Source organism: Phyllobates terribilis, unplaced genomic scaffold (genome assembly GCF_046119375.1).
Source record: "Phyllobates terribilis strain yellow unplaced genomic scaffold, ASM4611937v1 Scaffold_11__3_contigs__length_659146591, whole genome shotgun sequence".
NCBI classification, from domain to species: domain Eukaryota; kingdom Metazoa; phylum Chordata; class Amphibia; order Anura; family Dendrobatidae; genus Phyllobates; species Phyllobates terribilis.
The window spans coordinates 226,309,233-226,334,546 of NW_027362771.1; the positions used below are offsets into that span (position 1 = coordinate 226,309,233).

General features: G+C 41.2%; 1 protein-coding gene across 1 annotated transcript in view; it reads right to left on the reverse strand.

Annotated features, from left to right (window-relative positions):
* The window catches only part of GPR37 (G protein-coupled receptor 37), a 76,467-nt gene extending 53,238 nt beyond the window's left edge, over positions 1–23,229 (reverse strand). The window contains exon 1 of the mRNA XM_073652081.1: positions 21,229–23,229. Coding sequence (XP_073508182.1) covers positions 21,229–22,203 — 975 coding nt within the window. The 5' untranslated portion in view covers positions 22,204–23,229. The remainder of the gene's footprint in view (positions 1–21,228) is intronic.
* Positions 23,230–25,314: the final 2,085 nt, after the last annotated feature.

Here is a 25,314-nt window from a genome sequence, read left to right on the forward strand (position 1 = left end):
GTGGGTTGACAGTAAGTGGGATCTCCGACCTCATCATCATCACCCTGTGCGTTATCACACCCGTCGTCCTCAGAGCCAACCTGTTCCTGCCCTGACAAAAAACTAAAGTTGTCGCTCCAATCAGGTATTTGAGTCTTATCATCGTCTTCCTCATTGTCTCCACCAACAGGAGTTACAGTTTGGGAATGAGGGTCTACATTATGGTCAAAACCTTCTGCGTCTGGTCCTGGATCCGACTCATAAAGATTCTGGGCATCAGTGCAGATCATTTCCTCGTCTGGATTCACAGAAGCGCTGGAGTCGACCTCTGATTCCCAGGCTATAGTATGAGTAAACAGCTCTGCAGACTCAACCATCTGTTCTACCTCATACTCAGACGGGCAGCTGGAGATTTGGGAGCTGTGAGGAAGCAAGTGCGATTTGGGTGACACCTTTGAGGACTGGAGTATTTGTGATGTTGAAGTTGATGTGGAGGAGAGCCCACTTAAAGGAGCACTTGATATCCGTTGAAGCACCTGCTGTTTTTGTGCCTCATCTGGAATTTGTAGCGATTGGCGTGGCCGTAAGAAAGGGATCTTATCACATTGTCCGCTAAAAGAAGTAGACATTTTAGTTTGGCTGGAAGATGGTCTTTCTTCTGCACCTACCCCACGGACACAACCTTTTTTCCCCTTCCCAACACGCCTATTCCCCTTTCCGCCAGCAGCAGGCCTTTTTCCACTCATTTTGGTGGTTAACTAATTCACAACTCTGGAGTTGTTTGCACAAAAAAACAATGGATGGTAACCGAGCAGAGCTGAGTGGCCAAACTGTGGTATTAGGCCAAAACTATTGGCTGGGTTAGATGCAGAAAAAAAATATTTTTAATTTGCAACCTGATGGAGGTCAGTATAGATGGACTAATAGACCAAGTCCCACACACCGCTAGAAGCCCAAATATTTTTTCAGAGCTAGATGCAGAAAAAAATTATTTTTAATTTGCAACCTGATGGAGGTCAGTATAGATGGACTAATAGACCAAGTCCCACACACCGCTAGAAGCCCAAATATTTTTTCAGAGCTAGATGCAGAAAAAAATTATTTTTAATTTGCAACCTGATGGAGGTCAGTATAGATGGACTAATAGACCAAGTCCCACACACTGCTAGAAGCCCAAATATTTTTTCAGAGCTAGATGCAGAAAAAAATTATTTTTAATTTGCAACCTGATGGAGGTCAGTATAGATGGACTAATAGACCAAGTCCCACACACCGCTAGAAGCCCAAATATTTTTTCAGAGCTAGATGCAGAAAAAAATTATTTTTAATTTGCAACCTGATGGAGGTCAGTATAGATGGACTAATAGACCAAGTCCCACACACTGCTAGAAGCCCAAATATTTTTTCAGAGCTAGATGCAGAAAAAAATTATTTTTAATTTGCAACCTGATGGAGGTCAGTATAGATGGACTAATAGACCAAGTCCCACACACCGCTAGAAGCCCAAATATTTTTTTCAGAGCTAGATGCAGAAAAAAATTATTTTTAATTTGCAACCTGATGTAGGTCAGTATAGATGGACTAATAGACCAAGTCCCACACACTGCTAGAAGGCCAAATATTTTTTCAGAGCTAGATGCAGAAAAAAATTATTTTTAATTTGCAACCTGATGGAGGTCAGTATAGATGGACTAATAGACCAAGTCCCACACACCGCTAGAAGCCCAAATATTTTTTCAGAGCTAGATGCAGAAAAAAATTATTTTTAATTTGCAACCTGATGGAGGTCAGTATAGATGGACTAATAGACCAAGTCCCACACACTGCTAGAAGCCCAAATATTTTTTCAGAGCTAGATGCAGAAAAAAATTATTTTTAATTTGCAACCTGATGGAGGTCAGTATAGATGGACTAATAGACCAAGTCCCACACACCGCTAGAAGCCCAAATATTTTTTCAGAGCTAGATGCAGAAAAAAATTATTTTTAATTTGCAACCTGATGGAGGTCAGTATAGATGGACTAATAGACCAAGTCCCACACACCGCTAGAAGCCCAAATATTTTTTCAGAGCTAGATGCAGAAAAAAATTATATTCAGTTTGCAACCTGATGGAGGTCAGTATAGATGGACTAATAGAATGATGCTATGCCCAAAAGATTTTACTTCGCTAGGTGCAGTAAAAAAATTGGTATTCTATACACAGGTGTTATATCTTGCAACACAGATAGGCTACTCCACTGACTAACACACTCTGCAATAGGCCAAAAAGGATTAGCTTTGCTAGATTCAGCCAAATGCTGTGAAAAAAACTTGCACAGCACTGGCACAGACCTGCCTGGCAAAAACTGATAGGAACTCATGTAACCTAGTCCTGAAAAGGACTCCAATTACAATTAGTCTTTACTCCCACAACCTATCTATTTAAGAGCACAGACCTCCCTGATAAAAGTCGTAGGAAATGCTGTAACCTAGTCCTTAAAAGGACTGCAATCACAACTATTCCCTACTCCCAAGCTATCTGTATATTTGTGCGAAAATTGGCTTGAAATTAACAAGGTATAGCACACACAGCAACAGCGGTGCCGTCTAACACGCAGCTGCAGCAGTGAGAAAATGGTGGCGACGGGGAAAATGGCTTGGTCTTATAGGGCAAGGACATGTGACATACACTGCCAATCACACATGCCCTTGCTTGTGTGAAAAAAAGCACTTCGCTCCGTGTGTGCGCTGCTGATAGGCTGACAGATTGCACCTCCCCACTGCAAATGCGGGAAAGAGAAAAAAAAATGGAGATCTTCATTGTTCCTGCAGAGATCCATCCCCTGCCCCTCCCCCCGCCCCGCTGTACACTCAAACTGCGTATTAACATTAATTTTCATCATTACTGAGAAAAAATCCAGTTATGATTTTGGTGCACGAACAGTTATCGAACATAACCTCGAACAGCCGAATTTTTCTCAAATTGTTCGTGTTCGCCGACCGGCTCGAACACCGCCCAAAACAGCTCGAATTTGAGATTGGCGAACAGTTCGAGTAGAACAACGCTCATCTCTATTTGGTATGTAACCCCTTCTTATGTACAGCACCATGGAATCAATGGCACTATATAAATAAATAATAATAATATCACCATGGAGAGCTTTCTCCGCCAGTTAACACATTAGAGAGGGTGAGACTTATTAACAAGAGGATGTCTGCCCCAAGAAATTGTGAAGTTTCAATGGGGCATATGGACAAGAGTTGCTCAGTTAGACGGAATATAACACTGGGTTTTTGCTATCTCATCTAAATGCAGCATGAAGTAGGGGAATAGACTCGGATTACAGTGATTTACTACTTACAGGACTGCATGCTATAGTTTTGATAAAATAACTTTTATCTGCTGCAGATCTACCAGTTCTCTGAATGCCGAGTTCTGTATAACTCCATCCTCAGCATTGATATGCAACTGAATATGGAGGACTAGGCAGCCTGGTGGCTCAGTAGTTATCACTGTAGCTTTGCAATGCTGGGTTCCTGGGTTCTAATCCCACCAAGGACAACATCTGCAAGGAGTTTGTATATTCTTTCCGTATTTGTGTGTGTTTTGTCCAACACTCCAAGACATACTGATAGGTAATGTAGATTGAGCCCCAATGGGGACAGGGATGTCCCCATTGGATTTAATGTTTGTAAAGCACTGTGGAATAATGGTAAAATATAACCGAGTAAAATAAATAAATGAATAGACTACATGGTAGCAGGTATACTAGCACTCTAGCAATCATCTACTGCTGATAAAACAGTGATTTTATCAACAACAGCAAGCAGCCCAGTAAGTTACATATCACTCGACCAGAATTACAAGTATTTTAGATAGATAAATATCAACTAGCCATGGAGGAATATTCTATAACTTTATATGCGCTAAATTCCCAGCCCATTGACAGACCTCATGTCCTGAATTAACAGAAACACACGTCTATGATGCTATTAGTTAAAAACATAAGACCTGTGGCCAGGTAGAGATTTATTGCTGTAAAATGGATAACAACATAGAGTTGTGCTCAAACGTTTACATACCCCGGCAGAATTTTTCCTTTCTTGGCCTTGTTTCAGAGAATATGAATGATAACAAAAAAACTTTTTCTCCACTCATGGTTATTGGTTGAGTTAAGACATTTATTGTCAAACTACTGTGTTTTCTCTTTTTAAATCTTAATGACAACCAAAAACATCCAAATGACCCTGATCAAAAGTTCACATACCCCAGTTCTTAACACCGTGTATTGCCTCTGACATCAACGACAGCTTGAAGTCTTTTGTAGTAGTTGTGGATGAGGTACTTTAATTTCTCAGATGGTAAAGCTGCCCATTCTTCTTGGCAAAAAGCCTCCAGTTCCTGTAAATTCCTGGGCTGTCTAGCATGAACTGCGCGCTTGAGATCTCCCCAGAGTGGCTCAATGATAATGAGGTCAGGAGACTGAGATGGCCACTCCAGAACCTTCACTTTGTTCTGCTGTAGCCAATGACAGGTCAACTTGGCCCTGTGTTTTGAATCGTTGTCATGTTGGAACGTCCAAGTACGTCCCATGCGCAGCTTCCGGGCTCATGAGTGCAAATTTCCTCCAGTATTTGCTGATAACGTGCTGCATTCATCTTTCCTTCAAATTTTACCAAGTTTCCTGTGCCTTTGTAGCTCACACATCCCCAAAACATTAGCGATTCACCTCCGTGCTTTACTGTAGGAATGGTGTTCCTTTCATCAAAGGTCTTGTTGACCTCTCTCCAAATGTAACTTTTATGGTTGTGGCCAAAAAGTTCAATTTTGGTCTCATCACTCCAAATCACTTTGTTCCAGAAGTTTTGAGGCTTGTCTCTGTGCTGTTTGGCATATTGTAGGCGAGATACTTTGTGGCATTTGCGCAGTAATGGCTTTCTTCTGGCAACTCGACCATGCAGCCAATTTTTCTTCAAGTGCCTCCTTATTGTGCATCTTGAAACAGCCACACCGCTAGTTTTCAGAGAGTCCTGAATTTCAGCTGATGTTATTTGTGGGTATTTCCTTGCATCCCGAACAATTTTCCTGGCAGTTGTGGCCAAAATTTTTGTTGGTCTACCTGACCATGGTTTGGTTTTTACAGAGGCCCTGATTTTCCATTTGTTAATCACAGATTGAATGCTGCTGACTGGCATTATCAATTACTTGGATATTTTTTTGTATCCCTTTCATGTGTTATATAGTTCAACTACCTTTTCCCGTAGATCCGTTGACAATTCTCTTGGTTTCCCCATGACTCACAATCCAGAAACGTCATTGACTGGATGACAGATGCAAGAGTCAGTCTGGAACCCGGAAACTCACTTAGCTTTTACGCACACTCTGATTACAAGGAAACAGGTCACAGGTGAGGATGTTACCTTTAGTAGCCATTCAAACCCATTTGTGTCAAATTCTGTGCATGTTGTCAGGCCAAAATCACCAGGGTATGTGAATTTTTTATCAGGGTCACTTGGATGTTTTTGGTTGTCATTTACATTTAAAAAAAGAAAACATAGTAGTTTGACAATAAATGTCTTCACTCAACCAATAACCATGAGTGGAGAAAATGTTTTTTCGTTATCATTCATATTCTTTGAAACAAGATCAAGAAAGGAAAAATTCTGCCGGGGTATGTAAACTTTTGAGCACAACTGTATGACCACAGTACTGAGGTGTGAACATTGCCTAAGCTCTAACGACTACTCTCCAAACTTGATGAAGGGTCATGCTGCTATGATGAGTACTCCAGCCATTTCATCCTTGCAATTAGTCTGCACCCTATTTTACTGTTGTCTAACATGTTATAGAAATTAATTTTTGTTTGCTTTTTACTGTTTTGCAGGTATTTATTGCTAAGGAGAAAACCTAAAAGTAAAAATAAGATTTTAAAAATTATACAGTATTTGCAGACTACAAAGCCAATCTTAGGTTTGCTCGATTGTAAAACTTGTGATAGAAATTGTAGGACTTGTTTGTACCTAGATATTTCACTTGGAAATACACAATATGGATGAAAGTATTGGGATACCAATACATTACACAGACAGGAGCTTTTATGACTAAATCATAAATCCATAGGTAATAATATGGAGTTGGCACTCTCTTTGCAGCAATAGCAGCTTCCACTTTTCTCGGAATGTGGGAATTTTTGCCTATTAATCTAGAAGAGAATTGTGAGATCAGTCACTGCTATTGGAAGAGAGGGCCTGGTTCTGTGTCGTTGTTCAATGGGGATGAGATCAGGGCTCTGAGTGGTTCAGTCCAGTTCTTCCATGCTAAACTTGTTTAACCATGCCTTTATGGAATTTGCCCTTTAAACTGGGATATAGTCATTCTGGAAAAGAGAAGAATCTTCCCCCAAACTGTTCCAACAAAGCTGGAAACATTCAATTGTCCAAAATGTCTTGAAAGATTTGCTGAAACATTAAGATTTCGCTTTACTGGAACTATATGCACTAGGCCAGGGGTCTTCAACCTGGTGCATTGGCACCAAGTCTAGCAAACAGCTAGGAAACAAAGGACTTCAGATGATACCCTCTGGAAGGAGAGTAGTAGGTAAGTATTGGTTACGCTCATCTGTGGGATGAAAGCATGCTGCTGCTGCCCAATGGCTAGTGTGGTAGATCATTCACTCAGCTGCACACGGAGGTAGACACAGGTACGCCATCTCTTTAAACCTTTGGTTGATTTATTGTAATGCTGCATGAACCAACCTTTAGTCCATAAAAATAAACACAGCCCGCTGGGCAAAACAGGAGAAAAAAGCAAAAATGGTAACACATAGAACACAGTCCTTGGAGTAGCAGGGATTCACCTGCTTAGAGTTCAGCAACTCCACATGGTTCAAACACAAGCTCCCTTCTGAAGCTTACTTCTCCAGACATTGAACTCTGAATGCCTCAGCTGGCCAAGTATTTAAACCTCCCCCGGACCACACCCTGGGGAGGAGATATGGAGAACAACCTCCCGCCTGCTCTATGGTTGTTCTCATAAAACACACCCTTTGGAAATGGAGACTTAACCCCTCCTTGCACATAATATGCTGGAGGAAACGTAACGGTTTCATTTCACTGACACCCATAACCTCAGGGAAACATATCTCCCCTCCACCACTTTACCAGTGACTTTGTCACACTAGTGGAAGAATTCCTCCAGGAGATGCTCGATCCAGGTGGATAAATCAGTGTGTGGACTGCTGAAATAAATTAATCTTCAACAGAAAATGAATAAGGTTTCTTATTTCTACACATTTCAGTGCTGGACCAGTGCCTTTTTCAAGAATTTTTTTTTTCAAAAACCACATTTGCTCTTAACAAGGTGCCAGTCCGGAGCTGAAACACATAGACATAAAAAACCTTAGTCCTTTTGTGGTGATTTGTTTATCTCAGTTGCGCAGCTCACACACCGTGATTTATACATCTGGATCAAACTTTACTTTGTCATAATGCAATAAGGCAGGTACCCTGATAAGTCACTCAATAGGAAGCATAGTGTTGACATGCTTTACATGACTTTATACGATGCTTGCTTATGTAAGGCTTACATGCAGCAGTTTAGCCATGAATTCCTTGCCATGAAGTTTCTAGTACAGAGTTTTTGTGCTGATGTGCCAGAGGAGGTTTGGAGTTCTACAATTATTGTTTCAGCAGAGTGTATGTGACTTTTATGGACTATACCCTTCATCACTCAGTGACTTTAGGTGGTCTGTCACTTCATGGCCGAGTTACTGTTATTCTTAAATGCTTGTACTTTTCAATAACACCACTCATAGTTGATTGTTGAATATAGGAGGAGGTCTGAAAATTCACAAACCGATTTTTTAAAATGGTGGCATCCTATTAGAGTACTGTGCTTGAATTCAATGAGCTCTTTAGAATAAGCCACTCTTTCACAAATGTTGCTAAAGTGTAACACCAGCGTCCCTGCATGCCTCCGCTACGCCCTCCTGGCAGGGACTTACCTCCCAGCTGCATCCCCTGGTCTGGCTCCCGTGTCCCAGGGTCTACGCCTGGCACGCAGGACTCATGGCATCGCTCCCTGTCTCTTAAAAAGAGAGCACACACACTTCCAATGTGTCCTCATCCAATAGCTGGGAAGCACTTAGTTCTTAAGGCACCTCCACCGGTTGTGAGGTGCCTTGAGCAACAATTGTCTTAGTCTGCAAGCTGCTAGTCAGTTGTTAGGTCCCTGTACCTGTCCAGTTCACGGTGTCTTGTAAAAGTATTCACCCCCTTGGCATTTATCTTGCTTTGCTACCTCACAACATGGAAATTCATTGTTTTTTTTGCGTTTGCATCAGTTCATATAAAAAAACATGAAGAACATACATGTGAAGCAAAGAACAAATAGGAAAAAATAACAGAAAACTTCAGTGTGCATAACTATTCACCCCGCATAAAGTCAGTACTTTGTAGAGCATCCTTTTGCGGCAATTACAACTGCAAGTGTGGCGCCCCTGAGGGTTCAGTCGCCACAGAGGTACTGCACCTCAGCCAGAGGTGTGGCATCTCCTCTCAGGTAAGGATGGAGTACTGCCCGGGACCCCAACACCTGCACTCAACACTACACTACTCCAGGTCAGCTGGAAGGGCATTATGCACTTCTTTTGCTGCCCTGTCCCTGGCTGGAGTGAGGGGAACCAAAGTGAGGGGGAACCAAGTAGTGGGTGTGGGTGGAGGACGTAGACCAGGGGAGCACTTAGAGAATATGTATATAAAAAGAAGCCATCTTAGTTGGTCAGTTCAGTGAGTAGTAAGTGAGAGAGAGGAGGAGAGGAGGGGAGCAGAGTCTCTTCAGGAGCTCTGCTCCAGAGTGGGGCCTAGTAAGAGAGGCCCAGGAGTGAGAGGGGAGTCAGGGAGGAAGGCTCCAGTAACAGAAGGGATCCTAGGGGGTACGGTGAGTGCAGGACAGCACCTGTATGCCCGAATCTGCCAGACGTCAGAGGGATCAGGTCGCAAGAAGGGAACCGGTCCCTGGACTAGCCGAGTTGCTCCAGGTCTCGGCTGGAAAACTGGAGGCTTCTGCACTTCCATGGTGCAGTTGCCACAACCTCACCTAAGCCGCTGTGAAGGGCACCAAGCAAGGTCTGGGAACTTCAAGTTGCCCAGAGGGATCTCAAGGTACCCAATCGGGACTTTGTGTGGCGGGGCGCAGGGCAGGAGGGAGAAGACCCAGTGCGGGAAGTCGGCTAAGGAAGGAACATAAAGAAAGGGGGTCCCGTTAAGTGCTTCTGGTATCCTTGAGGGAGTGCTGAACCCCTGCCTGGTAAACGCAGTGCGACGTGGGAGGCTGACACCTGTACAGTGCACCTGAGGAACCTAAAGAACTGTGAGTAAACTCGGATGACTGCACCCCACTGTTTCTGTCAGTTATTTCTACCATGCTACTGCCCCTGCACTACAACGTCCAGCATCACCATCTGCACCTACACTGCCCTGGAGCTGTGCTCTGCCAGTGGAGAGCCGCACCAACCCAGCTGCCCTAACATTTGCTCCAGAGGTCTGCCGCAGCTCCGGTATCCATTACCGGGAACCACAGGTGGCGTCACGAGACAAAACTGTTAACAACCCCTTTTAAAGAGTGACCCCAGGGTACGGGCCCGGGAGCCGACCGCCGTGACATCCCCAGAAGGTAAAGGCCCGGGTACCGAGTTCCCCCCATATCCCCTTGGGCTGGTCAAAAGTCACTTTGGATAATTCTCTATGAGCTTTCCACATCTTGCCATTCCTCAAGGCAAAATTGTTCCAGCTCCTTCAAGTTAGATGGTTTCCTCTGGTGAACAGCAATCTTCAACTCTAAAAACAGACTCTCAATTGGATTAAGGTCTTGTCTTTGACTAGGATACTCCAAAACATTTACACGTTTCCCCTTAAACCACACGAGTGTTGCTTTAGCAGTATGCTTTGGTTCATTGTCTTGTTGTAAGGTGAACCTCCGTCCCAGTCTCAAATCACTGACAGACAAACAGGTTTTGCTCAAGAATATCCCTGTATAAATACATCTTTGAAACCTGTACTAATTTGCGCTTTTCTAGTAGCTAAAAATGCCATAGCAGCAAAAACATCCATTCCTACCACTGAAGATATTGTAGACAAAATAACTCTTCATAATTCTCATGACAGAAGCCACGCCATATCAAAAAATTACTATCCAAAGTACTATAAGCGATGGGTACGGGTACCCTGGCTTAACTTTTCCTCTAATTATCTAAGTTTTCTTTAAGATATTGATAACTTTATGAAATTGTTACCGACTAATATTGTTATGTTTGATTCTAAATATTTTATGTCTAATATTACAGTATATTTGTTTCATAATAGATTCATATTCTCCTCTGTAAAGTTTTGTGATTTCACTTTAAACTTATGTTCACAAAAATGTTAAACCCTATTAGTATATTTTGAATTTAATTTATAACCACTGTTAATAATATTATTACAATATTGTTATTATTCTCCTATCCCTCCCTCTATTCCCTTCTTTCACCCTATGTTTACCCAATAAAGATCAACTTTCTTTCCTTTCCATACCCGTACCTTTTCCCCTTCTAACCGTTTATAAAACTTTAATAAAATGATTACAATTAAGAATATCCCTGTATTTCGCACCATCCTTGCTAGGGGTGAGAGTTTTCGTGGGTGGACCTCTCTTGGTAGGTTTGATGTTTTACCAAGTTCTTTCCATTTGATGATAATGAATTTGATGGTGCTCAGGGAGATGATAAGAGAGTGGGATATTTTTTGTTTCCAATTCTGACTTGTACTTCTCAACAACTTTGTCCCTGACTTGTTGGAGATCTCCTTGGTCTTCATGGTGTTGGTTAGTGATGCCTCTTGCTTAATGGTGTTGCAGCCTCTGTGGCCCTTCAGAAAAGGTGTGTATATACTGACAGACCATGTGATACTTAGATTGCACAAAAGTGGATTTCCTTTCACTAAGCATGTGACTTATGAAGGTAATTGCTTGCACATGAAATTTTTAGAGGCTTCATAGCAAAAGAGGTGACTACATATGCACATGACAATTTTTAGTTATTTGATCCCACTGTGGTACGTGAACCAGGACCTGTGCTTGAGACCTGCAATGTCAGTACCAACTCCAATATCGGTCCATCTGAACCAGCTCCAATATATGTTCCACTAGAATCCGGTCCTGCCTTGGACTTCAAGTCCGTGTCTACTATCCTGACCCTTGGGGTCAGCTGCTGCAGTACCGGGATCTGTCCTGGAATGTCACCTGGCGTCCACCTGTGGCTAAAGTCTAACCCCACCATCAGGGGCTCTAGTGAAAACCCAGGTGTTTGCTAAGTTACACCCCTCCAGGCTCTCCCTGGCCCGTGGCGCAGTGGGTCCACGATCCACCAGAGTGACACAAAGGCAGACTGCATAGCTGGAGACTGGATTTTATACACCTGTGGCAATGGGACTGAATGAAAAATATGAATTCAATGCAATTCAGAGGTGCTGTATATCACAGTCGCACTACTTTTGTCCATATAATGTATAAGTTATTTATATTCCACATGTATCATTAGAATGTTATCCAGCTTTGCTGTATGATGCAAAACATTTCAACATTAAATATTGGACAAGACTTTCTATTTCTTTATATTCTTCAAAGTAAACATACAGTACATATAAGACCAGTATCACCCATCCATGAAACATGGACCGCTTCTGTATTAAAAGACCCAGCTAATTGCTTTATAGGCATATATGAAGCAGTTAGTTCAGGTCGGAAGACCCAGCAGTCAAGCAAAGTCTTCTGATCTGAGCATGGTCCATGTTTCACGGATGTGAGTAACCTGCTTAACAAGACATAAACTGAATGTGTAAACTACTGAAAAAGAGGGTTGGGTATCCATCAAATTTTTCATTGAGCAAATTCACTGTCCATAGTTACACATTGTGAGAGTCACATAATTTATAACTTTTATGAGGCTACTACACAAGTACATCAATAAGTCATGAAGAACAAGACGCATGACTCCTGCTGTTGACAGTGGAGTCATTGTCCAACAAAGATCTGTGTGTAGCCCTAGCCTCAGGCAAAATTTGGTGCTTCATTAAAGGATATCTAAAGGGATCTTTCATATAAGAAATCTATTACAAAGATATTGTATACCTATAATTTGTGATCTAGATATTTTAGGACCTTACAGATAAAATGAAGACCTTTGTTTGGAATGACTGTGTACACTTAAAAGGTCAAGATAGCATGACATACTAATGCAAGACAGAACAAGACTTGAAAAATGCTCTAGGGTACGAAACATCTCTTTGTATATATTCAGTGAATAAAAACTTTGCATTATCTTTATATAAATTCTGCAGCCTCACTTTGCTTGATTGCAGATGGACCATCTTGACTCATAATGGGTATCTAATAGATTTTTTTAGTGAAAAAGCAAAGCATATATAGTTCATTGCCATCGGCTTAGTATAGGACCAATCTATTTTTGATATTTATTTTTATTATTGCAAAAATTAAATTAAAAGAGAACATTATCAACTAATTATAAAAAGATGCAAGAAGAACCCCACAACTAACTTCTCACCAACCCCAGCACTGGAGAGAGAGAAAAAAAAAGGGAAAAGGCAAAAAACCCTATTTAATGAGAATAGTTTTGTGTGAAATTCTAATTTTTTAATGTACAATACATAATATATGAATAAGAACCGGGCATACATGCACAATATTAAAAGTTAGGTGAAACTAATGAATAAAGATTTTCCACATTAGAGGATTTCCTTATCTGCTTACTAAAGACATTCTTAGAAGTGAATCATTATTTTTAGAGAATATTTGCTGAGAATAAGTATGATTGTTAACTATTACTCATAATGACTTTCAAAATACTAATATTATACACAATTTTTTCGATGGTTACAGGGTGAGAGCTCAGCCAAAAAGTACTAAATAAAAAAATTACCCCATAAAACACAGACACATCGATTTTTTACTGTAAGAGCATTGAGACTATGGATCTCTCTGACATACAATGTTGTGATGGTCAATTCACTAAACAAGGAGGCCTGGTTGCATTTCTTGCTAAATATAATATCACAGGCTGTATGGGTGCTAGTCTGATTGCCATATGTGCAGTCGGGAGCGATTTTTTCTCTTTCAACCTTAAAGCACCCCCTCCCCCTGAAGATTAATTTCAGTAATTTTTGATAAAGTGGTGCTTGAAACTTTGTGAACCTTACAGTATTTTCCATATTTCTGCATGAATTTGACCTAAAACTATATCAGATTTTCACACATGTCCTAAAAGCAGATAAAGAGAATCATATAAAATAAATGAATAAAAAATACTGGACTTTGTCATTTTTAAAATGAGGAAAATGTACTAATGTCACATCTGTGAGTAGCAAAAGTATGTGAACCTTTACTTTCAGTATCTGGTGTGACCCCTATGTGCAGCAATAACTGCAACTAAATGTTTCTTAATATTGTTCATTAGTACTGCACATCGGATTGGAGGAATTTTAGCCCATTCCTCCCTACAAAACAGCATTAACCCTGTTATGCCGGTAAGCTTTCTCCCATGAACTGCTTGTCACGTTAGGTGAGGGAAGGACCAAGTGTACGACGATGGGAAAAGGGGGGAAGCCAAACAACTAGGGAAAGGGAGAGTTGAGACCCCTTAGCAGATCTTACAACACCCTGACTCCCCTATGATCCCTAAATAGGTTCCGCACCTATCGCCGAGCAAGATAACTAATCCCTGACTGACCCTAGAGCTAGGCCCAAGGTAGGGAGGGGACGGGGTGAGCACTAGCCAGCCCCCACTACAACTAAAGACAAACAAGGAAAACATACAAGGGGATACACTTAGCTTAGAGAAGACACCAGAGAGAACACGACAACAATCCACCAACGAACTTCAAGAAGAAACTAGCCGATTGCTAGAACTTCAGGCCTTAACAGAGGAAAATAGTTCTATCACCGGCGACTCTCTGGAGACATTGAGGGTTTTTAAATATCAAGCAAGGGTGAGTCAATTAGCAGCAGAGGGTGGAAGTCACTGCTAGGTACTAGCGAGAGAAGGATGCCACTACACTACAGAGATGAAAGGATCAAGAAGGTGTCTGCAAAGCCAAGTGCAGCGACCGTCTACAGCTGGATCCAGAATGACCGTCTGTCAAACCTGAAACACCCGTGACAGTACCCTCCTTTCTATGAGTGGCCTCCGTACACTCAGGACCCAGTTTCTCTGGATGAGACGAATGGAAAGAATGAACCACTCTAGGGGTATTCACCTCTGATGCTGAAACCCATATCCTTTCCTCTGGACAATAACCCCTCCAGTGCACCAAGTACTGAAGGGAACGACGCTGAAGATGAGAATCCACAATCCTCGAAATCTGGAACTTAAAATTGCCATCAACCAAGATTGGGGACGGCGGCAGGGGGGGAGGACTCAAGAGGTACCAGATATTTCTTGAGCAGAGACCTGTGAAACACATTGCGGGTCTTAAGAGCCTGAGGTAGCTCAAGACGAAATACTGCTGGGTTAATGATAGTGGTTATTTTATAGGGACCAATAAATCTAAATTCCAGCTTCCAGGAAGGAATCTTCAACTTGATATTCCTGGTAGACCACCACGCAAAGTTATTTACACTTATGTCCGCACATGGCGTTATGTCCATACATTTGTACCTGTCTCCCATGATCTTCAAATTACTCAGAAGCCCCCGCCACACAGAAGAGAGCGACGAAGCAAAATGTTCCTCCTCAGCAACTCCCGAAACCTCCCGAAAACCATATGCACCAAAAAAAGGTGACCTGCCAGTAGACTCTTGGTGATAATTATTAATAGCAAACTCGGCCAACAGTAAGTAAGATGCCCAATCCTCCTGGTTTTCAGAGACAAAACACCTGGTAAGTCTCCAAATTCTGACTAATGCGTTCGGTCTGTCCATTCGACTGAGGATGGAAGGCGAGGAAAAAGACAACTGCACCCCTAGTCGAGTGCAGAAAGCTTTCTAGAATTCAAAAACAAACTGGGTTCCAAGATCTGACACCACATCAGAAGGAACCCCATGAAACTTCACAATCTCATTAATAAATACCTGAGCAAGAGTCTTAGCATTGAGAAGTGCCGGTAAAGCGATAAAATGAACCATCTTATTTAACTTATCTTCAACCACCAGAACCGCATTCTTGCCTGTGGATACCGGTAGGTCAGTAATAAAATCCATGGACAAGTGTGTCCATGGCCTGCTAGGAATAGGCAGCGGAAGAAAAGGACCAGATGGACATTCTTTAGAATGGGCGCAAATACTGCAAGCTGACACATGTTCAACCACATCCTGATGCAACCCCAGCCACCAAAAATGACGAGAAAGGAGTTCCGCAGTTGCCTTACCATCTGGATGACCAGCAAGCACAGAGTTGTGATGTACACTAAGTACTTTACGGCGCAGATTAGATGGTAAAAATAACCTCCCCAAAGGTCAGGAGGCAGGATCGTCACCCTGAGCCTCCAACACCTCTCCCTCCATGTCAGAGTACAAAGCTGAAATGACTACCCCCTTCTACAAAATTGGGGTAAGGTTCTCATCCTCACCACCACCAGTGAAGCTCCGGGACAAAGCATCAGCCTTGATGTTTTTACCCCTGGAAGGAAAGTGACAACAAAATTGAACTTCGTAAAAAACAGGGACCATCTAGCCTGCATAGAGTTGAGACGTTTAGCAGACTGAAGATATGACAGGTTCTTATAGTCCTTGATAACAGTTATAGGATGGACTGCCCCCTCCAACCAATGTCACCATTCTTTGAACGCCAATTTAAATCGCCAAAAGCTCCCTATTACCCACATCATAATTTCTCTCAGCCGAAGATAATTGTTTGGAAAAGAAAATGCATGGACTCCATTTACTAAATGATGGAAAATATAATTTATGAAATGCTGGAGCACCGCAGGTGCATTGGTCTCGAAATGCCCCTCAGGGGTATTGAACGCCGTTTTCCATTCATCTCCTTTTCTGATTATAACCAGATTGTAGGCTCCCCTTAAATCCAACTTGGATAACACCTTAGCTCCCACAACCTGGTTGAATAAATCTGGAATCAGAGGAAGAGGGTAGGGATCTCGGACGGGAATCTGATTAAATTCCCGGAAATGCAAACAGGGACGGAGACGGCCATCTTTCTTCTTCATGAAGAAAAACCCTGCCGCTCACAAACCCAGCATCTACAGATGCATATAAGGTCACCATCTGGATGGTATTTGACAGTAACCCACAAAATTCTCAGTTGCATAGTGATGTTAATGGAATTGCCTAACCCAGTCCCTATATAATAAATGGGTTATGGCTGTATATTCTACACATTAATGTTACCCAAGTGGAAAGTGGTGATAGCTGTCTCTATTGAAGTCAATAATATGTCAAAAGTGTTATATATACACTTTGACTTTAGTCTTATCAAACAAATAGTACTTCTATCTGTGACCCAGGTATGTAACAAACATGGAATACAATATTGAATTGTCTGTCATAGGTTAAATTCCCACATGGGTAAAGGACTTTATTATTGACTGGCAAAATCGCTGTGTGGTCAAATCGCACCCAATTCAGAGCGCATAGACCATATAGTTGATTGTACAACCAGTACAGTATACATCAATAGATGCAACTCTAAACACATAGAGGTAATAATAGCCTCAAATAGTATAGCCTCAGTAGTAATGGATCACGCCGTACATCTACATTATAGCCTGCAGCATGAAGTCAGTGTGTCTAGCCGCATGAACATATCGGCCGGTATTACAAATAGAAAATCTTTGACGGGACCTGAAACTCAATGCTGCCCAGCGACAGCCCCGAAAAGTGAAAGATCTGGAGAAGATCTGTATGGAGAAGTGGGCCAAAATCCCTGCTGCAGTGTGTGCAAACTTGGTCAAGAAAAGGAAACGTCTGACCTCTATAGTAGCAAATAAAGTTTTCTGTACCAAATATTAAGTTCTGTTTTTCCACTGTATCAAATACTTATTTTGTGCAATAAAATGCAAATTAATTTTGTAAAAATTATACAATTTGATTTTCTAGATTTTTTTTTAGATTCTGTCTCTTACAGTGGAAGTGTACCTACAATAAAAATTACAGACCTCTCCATTCTTTGTAGGTGGGAAAACTTGCAAAATTGCAGTGTATCAATTACTTATTTTCCCTGCTGTAGTGTTTGACTACAACCCCACATTCTAGTGCATACTTAAAACGTAACTGACATTTTAATTTTTATTATATAAATTAATAGTAGAAGTGAAAATAAGCAACTTTGTAATATATCTTATCAGATAAATTAGCTTTTATTCTCTGCTAAAATTGATCAGTTATAGACAGACTTTTCCATTACTGAGATAGGAGATGGTAGGTGCTACTGATAAGATTCTATCAAGATAGGAGGTTGTAGCTCTGTCTGTAGCTTCTCCCTCCTTCCACCTATATAGAAATGTATCCTTAGCACCAGCTATCTCCTATCCCAGTAATGGAAAAATCTGTCTTCACTGAATACAGATTTTACCTCAGAATTGACAATTTTGATAATGATTGATCAATTTTGGCAGAGAAAGAAGCACATTTTTCTGATAAGATATATTACAAAGTAGGCAAACTCGAGTAATGAACACTTGCGCTCATCACTAGTAAGTAGCAACCCCCCTTGTAGCTGGACTGTCAGCAGCACAATAGAACCCCTCCAGGGCTACTGCGCATGCCCAAAAGCCACCCTAAAGCAGTCCATGGGGCAGAAGCGTGGTGGTTTATTGCATGTTCAGACACCGCTTTTAGACTTGCAGTAATTGCTGGTCCCTTTAGTTTACGAGCTATAAAGAATAAAATGAAAAAAGCCAAAAATCTTGAGAATATTGGATAATGTACCCAAGAAATAATTTAGAAAGTTATTTATTTTCACAATTAGTATATACAGACCCATTTAAAATGATTGGAACAAGCCTTTACCCTTCTAGAACTTAACAAGGGAACTTAGAATAAACCAACTGCTCCAGATCATCAGGCATGCTGGCACTAAGCCATTTAGTGCCCTAGACAACCATTAAAGAAGCACTCCCATCATTTTTTTTATCCTCTTGATATATTGCAGTCATTGGATTATATAACACTGTGTACTTACAATTGCTCATTTTGCCTTTCTACCCAGTGAATTCTCCTCTTTTCTCTGCTCTATGTAGAAACAGAAATCTCTTTTCCCAGCATTTATCATCCCCCTCTTCAACTCCTGACCCAGCTGCTCCCTTCTCCTCCTGCCAGGGACTTTTGCAGTGATGACTCATGCAGGAAAAATTGACCTCCTGTTTCTACATAGAGCTTAGAAGGATTCAGCTAGTCAGTTTTTTTGCATGTGATATCATAGACCTAATGAGAAGAGTTAACTGGGTAGAAGAGAAAATGAGCACTTGTGGGAGTGCTTCTTTAATATACCCAGTCACTGCCACCATAGACCATCTGTGATGCAGAGGATGACCTTCACTGTGCTAGACCAGGTTGCCACTTACCTTGATGTTATTGACCCTATCTGGCTGTATAATAACTATATTTATATTTATTTGATGCAGCTCTATAATGCCTGGCAGAGAGGGAACTTGGCCCAAGTCTCTCTCTACCTGTCCCTCTTTATGACAATTGGTTAGAGAGAACATTGACTGTTACTCTATCCTATGTAGTATTTCTGAAAAGAAAATGTACAGTATGAAATTATTTTCATTACACATATTTGTAAATATTACATTTTTGATAAACTGCAGCTGCTGGCCATTGTGCAGATAGGAATTTTCCCATTCTAAGTCTATTTATCAAATACTAATCAATAGAAATTTTTAAAAGCAAACTCTCTTCAATGTGTGACTACTGTCTACAGCATTTATTGAGAGAAAAACAAGTTGAAGCAAGATGTACAATTTTGCATTCCAACATCCCATAGTTCAGACTAGAGAACTGGAGAAAGTCAGAGCAGAAATACTGTAATTTCTGTACTTCTATTTTAGAAAACAAATATCATACATATATATTTCGATATGACGAAAAACAACGATGGCAGCATTGGCTGCTGATTTTTTTCCCAATCATGCACAATGTGAGAGATAGTGGACTATAGCCAGTTCGCTGTGAGGTTGGCAGAGATACAAGATGAATGGCACAAAACTGGCACTGACATTAAGCTGGTCACTTTTAAATAAGGAACAAATATGCATGGCAATTGGAGACAGGCAAAACAGCTTTAGGGGACCATATTTATTTCCAAAGCAGAGACAAAATCTTGGCATACACTCCCTCCTGCTCATCTTTTGCTAGATATTGTGCCAGTTTGTACTTGTCAAGTGAAAGTGTAGAATAGGGCATACATGTTATTTAATCATATGCAGAAAAGTATCTTATATTCTAAAAAAAACATGCAGAAATCATTCAGGTTCAAGTGAAACAATTTTTAAAATCCAGTTTCCTATGCTCAACAAATTGTATGGATTTCCTTTGGAAATGGTGCTGATAGAATGCAAATATTACCCTTTGCACAGAATAGTGTGAAGTCTGCAACATAGATCAACATGGGCTGCAAATAAGCAACGCCATTCAGTTTGCGCTCTGGACTGTAGAAGAGATTTTGTAAAACCCCTATCTTGCTACTATACTGCAGCAGATTTTCTGTCCTGAAAATCCAGAAAAACAATCTGCTGTGTATGTGCCCTGTGTGTACATACCCTTTCTAATCCTGGAAAGCCCCTTTAAGAGTATGTAAAAAAAAGTAGGGTACGAAAATAAAATATCAAATAGGGATTATGTAACCATTATCCTTTTACATTTAAAAGGTGTTTTTAGGGACTTTTATATTGAATCCTTGGGATAGGTCAGCTGTTCCCGATGCCGGTCGGATGTGCTGAGTTGCCGAGCTGCACTGCATAGCTCCATCAATGGAATAGTGGCCACGTCCGGGTACTGCATATCTGCCCCTTATTAGAATCAATAGGTGACCTGGCTGTGGCTACTATTTCATTGCAAGAACTGTGCTGTGCAGCTCCGAAAACAAGCACATCCGGCCACCGCCGCCGGGAACAGCTGATTGGTGGGGGTGGTGGGTGTTGAACCTCCACAGATCAGATACTGATGACTATCTCATGAATAGGCCACCAATTTAAAAGTCCCAGGCTAGCCCTTTAATTCATTGTAAAAAAAACATACTGGAAAACATAAAAGGGAATACACCAGTAGATTTATGCTAAGGGATTTCATAGTACCCAGTGAAGCGCCATGAGACCTTATGATCGATGAGAGGGAGATGTATCAGGAATTACACCCTCTATTAGTGGTTCTCAACTCCAGCCCTCAAGACCCACCAACAGATCATGTTTTCAGGATTTCCATAGTGTTGCACAAGTGATGGAATTATATCACCTGTGCAATACTAAGGAAATCCTGAAAACATGATCTGTTGGTGGGCCTTGAGGACTGGAGTTGAGAACCACTGCTCTAGATAAACATCACTTCCCTCCTACTGATTGGTAGAGGGGGATTACCTGACTAACTGCATTACATAGTGCAGGTAATGTCCTCCCCCAAATCGCGAATTAAAGTTCCTATAAATAAAGATGTTTATACCAAAAATCTAATGTAGAAACCTTACAAAGACACAACATTTTGACACAACAGAAGGGTTGTGCAAATTTTTTTCGACTTTTGGAGTTTTTGGACAACTACAACAGAGTGGACTGAGCTGGGGCAAGACGGTAGTGTGGCATCGCATGCCATATAAATCATTAAAACTTATTCCAGAAATATTACACCAATTCCTGTCTGGAGTAAGATTTTTTGTGAGGCGCACTGAGGTGTACACCAGTGCTAAAATGTGCCAAATTCAATAAGTAGCATGCGCATCTTAATGAATCAGGTGCCTCTTACTCCACCATGCCCCTTCATTGAGTCTGGCATGTACAACGCCAAACTTAATAAATCGTGGCCTCAGTGTATATTTTTTGGTGCTATAGCATCCACTAACATAACATTATATGAGCATTACAAGACAGACATGTTATATACAGGAGACAAAGTCTCTTAGAACATTACTCCAAACAGTATATAATATAAAAGCTCTCAATGGCAAAACACTCTGCTACAATTAATTTCGGTATTAAACATGCACAGTGCATTGTAAACGAATAGAATCAGTAACAAATCTATTAAAACACATTTAAGAAATATTACCTCAATATAAGGAATGATTTTGCAAGAGAAATCCTCCAGCAGCCACTTTTTTGTTAGTTCGTGAAATATTACCAATGGGAGGCAGAAGAAAATGATCAAAAAATCCCAGAAGGCCAAATTCGCCAAAAGTGAGTTGGATATGCTTCTCATATAGTAGTTATGACAAACTATGCACATTACAGCCATATTACCCATAATCCCAATAACAAATATAATGATGGATAAGCACATGACTGCATATGCCCCATACGAATCTTCTGTTAAAGGGTAAAATGGATTCTTAATGTGCATCTTTTTATTTGTTGCGTTTTTTGGTACTAAAGCTTGATTAGCTTCCATATTATCGGGGAACACTTTCAGATCATTGGTAGCATAGGGTACTGATCCATTTAAGGACAATGCATGTGGTTCTGTCTCTTTTCCAAAATTGGAACTCTGCAAAGTTTCATTCAAATCCACTAAGAGTTTTTTTTCACTGTTGGTTTTATTTGAGCTGTCATTTCCTTTCTTCCACTGACGTTCATATGCTTCCCTTTTATGTCTTGCACTCATATATACCATGGCAATGTGATCCTTAGGATGCTGCTCAGGTGTTTCAGCCTCATACCTGGTTTCCATGGCTGTGTTGCTCAGTTTTCTATGCTCCCCGGGAAAGGTTTCAGATTGCATATTTGGTGCAGGTGTTCTCTGTCCTTGTTTGCCATTTTGCTGATGTGACTCTATAGGCTTGCTTAAGCTTGGGTGTAAAAATTTGCAAATAATGCTTCTTAAACCACCGTCTGGGGTAGACTTCTCATCAACACTTTGACTCTTTGTCCTTTTAGAATTAACTTTGTCCAGAAAAGGAGATGGATCATGGCACCAGGTTGTGCCATCTTCATATTTCACCTTGTTTAGATCATCTTGCAATTCATGATTACTCGCTATTGAAGCTCCAAAAAATAAAAAAGATATAGCGTAAATTAGTAACTGCATGTTTAAAAGAAAACATTCAGTTAAAAAGCAAGAAGGAAATCGCTGGTTCTGTGCATGTCACTTGATTCCACAGCGCCAGACAAAGCAGTGAGAGCAGACAGAGAAATACCAGGGTGTAAATAAATTACGCACTCCTTGGAGTAAAGTTTCACCTCTGAAACATTGTAAATGACACCGCAATTCAATGGGTGGAAGTCATTCCAGCATCACTGCACAAGCTGTCAGGAGAAAAAGTTCAGGTTGCCAATGCTGTACATTCATACAAATACCAGGGCTCCACCCTTTTTGTGCCACTGTCTTTGTAGGAACTGTTCGCTTTTCCCTGGCTGCTCATTTAAATGTTCTTCCAGTGCTTCATTGCAAAGACATCAAGGGGTAGTTCCTCCTGCTTGTAATAATCACAAATGAAAATAATCCCTTCTAGGCTCAGAGTAAACAGGTTGCAGAGATGTCATCAGATCAGATTAAAGGCTGGACAGAAAAAAAAAGACAACAGGCTTCCATGGCCAGAAAGAGAGAGAAGACTTGACAATTTTCTTGAATGTTTCCTTGTCTGACTTCTACATAGAAGGTGAAGAAGCCCTGTTGGCCCTCAAGGTGCAGAAGAAGAAGCTCTGTTTCTGAAGGCTTCTCCCTGGTTGTACTGCTGCTGTCAGTGAAAAGAGCCCCGCCTGTAGGGTTTACAAGCCTATTCTCTGCGCCTGTGTATGGCTGTAAAGGAGACAGCCTCTCTCCTCCCTTCTCTCCACTATCTCTCCATCTAATGTCACTCTGAACAATTATCACACCTTGCTGGGTGCCCTCACATGTATCTGCTTGCATCTCCCACAAGAAAGGTGGCTACTTAAGACCCAGACTGGCATTTTAAACGCAGTATTTAAATGTCCTATCGGATTTTTCAAACAAAGAGCAGATAATCCTTTACCTCAGTACATTGTAGTAGCACTTGCGGCAGCAGTGCCATTCTCTGTCTGGGCAAAGCATAGCCAGTTCTCTCAGCACTGAAGCTTACACAAAGGCTGTGCAGGAGGGGGAGTGGGGGAATGATCAGAAGCTGTTAATGCTGCAAGTAAGGTCTAGAAGCAGCTGGCTGAATTCTTTCCTAGTAATACAAAATATCTGCATTGAAATCCAAAATGGTGATACCTTTAACTAGAATAACTATGGCATTACAATGATATTAGTTCTATGTTTTTACATAAAGTTTGACAGCAGGATATCATATACTATCATATTTTGTGATAATTTAAAAGGGCAAAAGTGTGATGAAAAAAAAAATTCTTTAAAAAATATAGCTCCTGGGCAGGATTATTAAGTACAGGGTGGAAACAAAACAGCAATTATTAAAGGAGGAGTTAAAATCGAAACTTTACATAGCCTGCAGGAAAACACATTCAATTCTTTCTCAGGTCTAAAGAGGTGAAAGTACGCTGTGCACGTCATTGTCCAACAGGATATATGAGCAAAACTGAATTGAGTAAAAACATGAAAAAACATTGAAGTGAACTTAAAGAGGACCGATTTTTTAACTACCTCTTCCCATGGCCGCTATTCCACTAATTATAGGACAGTTTTTCTTTTTCTCCTGTGCCCCTCCGTTCCAGAGTCATGTTCCTTGGTAATAAAGGTGTGGTATCCCACAAAGTGGCCATCTACCGGGATATAGTGTGTTCCATGACAAAACTGTGATTCTGTGTAAACTGTATGTTGTAACATATTGTGAGACATGCTGACAGGCAGCACTCAAAGGGTTAATCTTCCCTCTCAAGGGCTTGTTTACATTACTCAGCTCTGCTTGGTATGCAGAAGGCTCTGGAAAGAGCTGGAACAAGCTCCCCTGGCAGTGAGCCAATGACTGCAGCTGAAAGAGTCACAGGAGAAGTCAGTAGAGGAAGGCATTGTTAGAATCTATGCTGTTTTACTTTTCGGCCATCTTTTTGTGGTTTCCTGGCTTCTAGTCTTTTCCTCTGGTGCTGGGTGTCTTGGTCACGTGATCTCCTCACTCTTTATTACTCAGCACCTGTCTCTTATTCCTCGCTGGACATCAGTGTTGTTATGCTTGTGCTCTGGCTAGTAGAGGGACAGGAGGTTCTCTGAGGGACTTTGCTTGTATTGCGGTAAGGCTGATCATTTTTTAAAGCAATGCAAGGTTCGTTTAAGGAATGAAAAAAAAATCGTCAGTAGAAATAACACTCCCGTTCGCATTGCGTTTTTATGTTCTGCTGGGGTGTTTTTTCCTGGTAATACCACCTGCCAGAGTCGTTCGATTGAGTTTCAGGTAATGGTGGATTGTGGTTCTGTACTTAATTTGATTGATCAACAATTTCTTGAAAAGTATAAGTTTGGTTCTGAACCTTTGTCGTCTCCTTTTCCTGTGGTGGTGATTGATAATACTCCCCTGGAGCATGGTACCATTCTTCGAAAGGTCACTGGGTTTGCGCTTACTATGAATATGGAACATCAGGAGCAGATTGACTTATTTGTACTTGCTAAATTGCCTGCCCCGGTCGTCCTGGGATTGCCAGGTTAAAAGTGCATAATCCTTTGCTGGACTGGTCGTCTGGTTCCATAAGAACCTGGGGTCAGGGGTATTATGGTAAGTGTTGTAATGTTCACATTGCGGCTGTTGTGAAGCGGGAGTTACCTGAACCCGTTCAGGATTTTTGGAGGGTTTTTTCGGAGGTGGAGTCGAAAGCTTTACCACCTCATAGAGATTACGATTGCGCTATTTAGTTCGTCCCTGATGCTAAGCTCCCAAAGAGTCAGTTGTTTAATCTGACGATTCCCTAGAGGGAGGCTTTGAAAGAATACCTTCAAACTAGTTTAGCTGAAGGTCACATAAGACCCTCTAAGTCTCCTGTGGCGGTTGGGTTCTTTTTTGTCAAAAAGAAGGATGGGAGTCCTAGGCCATGTCTGGATTTTCGGGAGATTAATAAGATCACTGTGCGCAATCCTTACCCGTTACCACTTATTCCAGATTTGTTTAACCAATTGACCGGAGCTAAATGGTTTTCTAAGATTGACCTTCGTGGGGCATATAATTTGCTGCGGGTGAAGGATGGAGATGAATGGAAGACAGCTTTTAACACCCCGGAAGGTCATTTTGAGTGT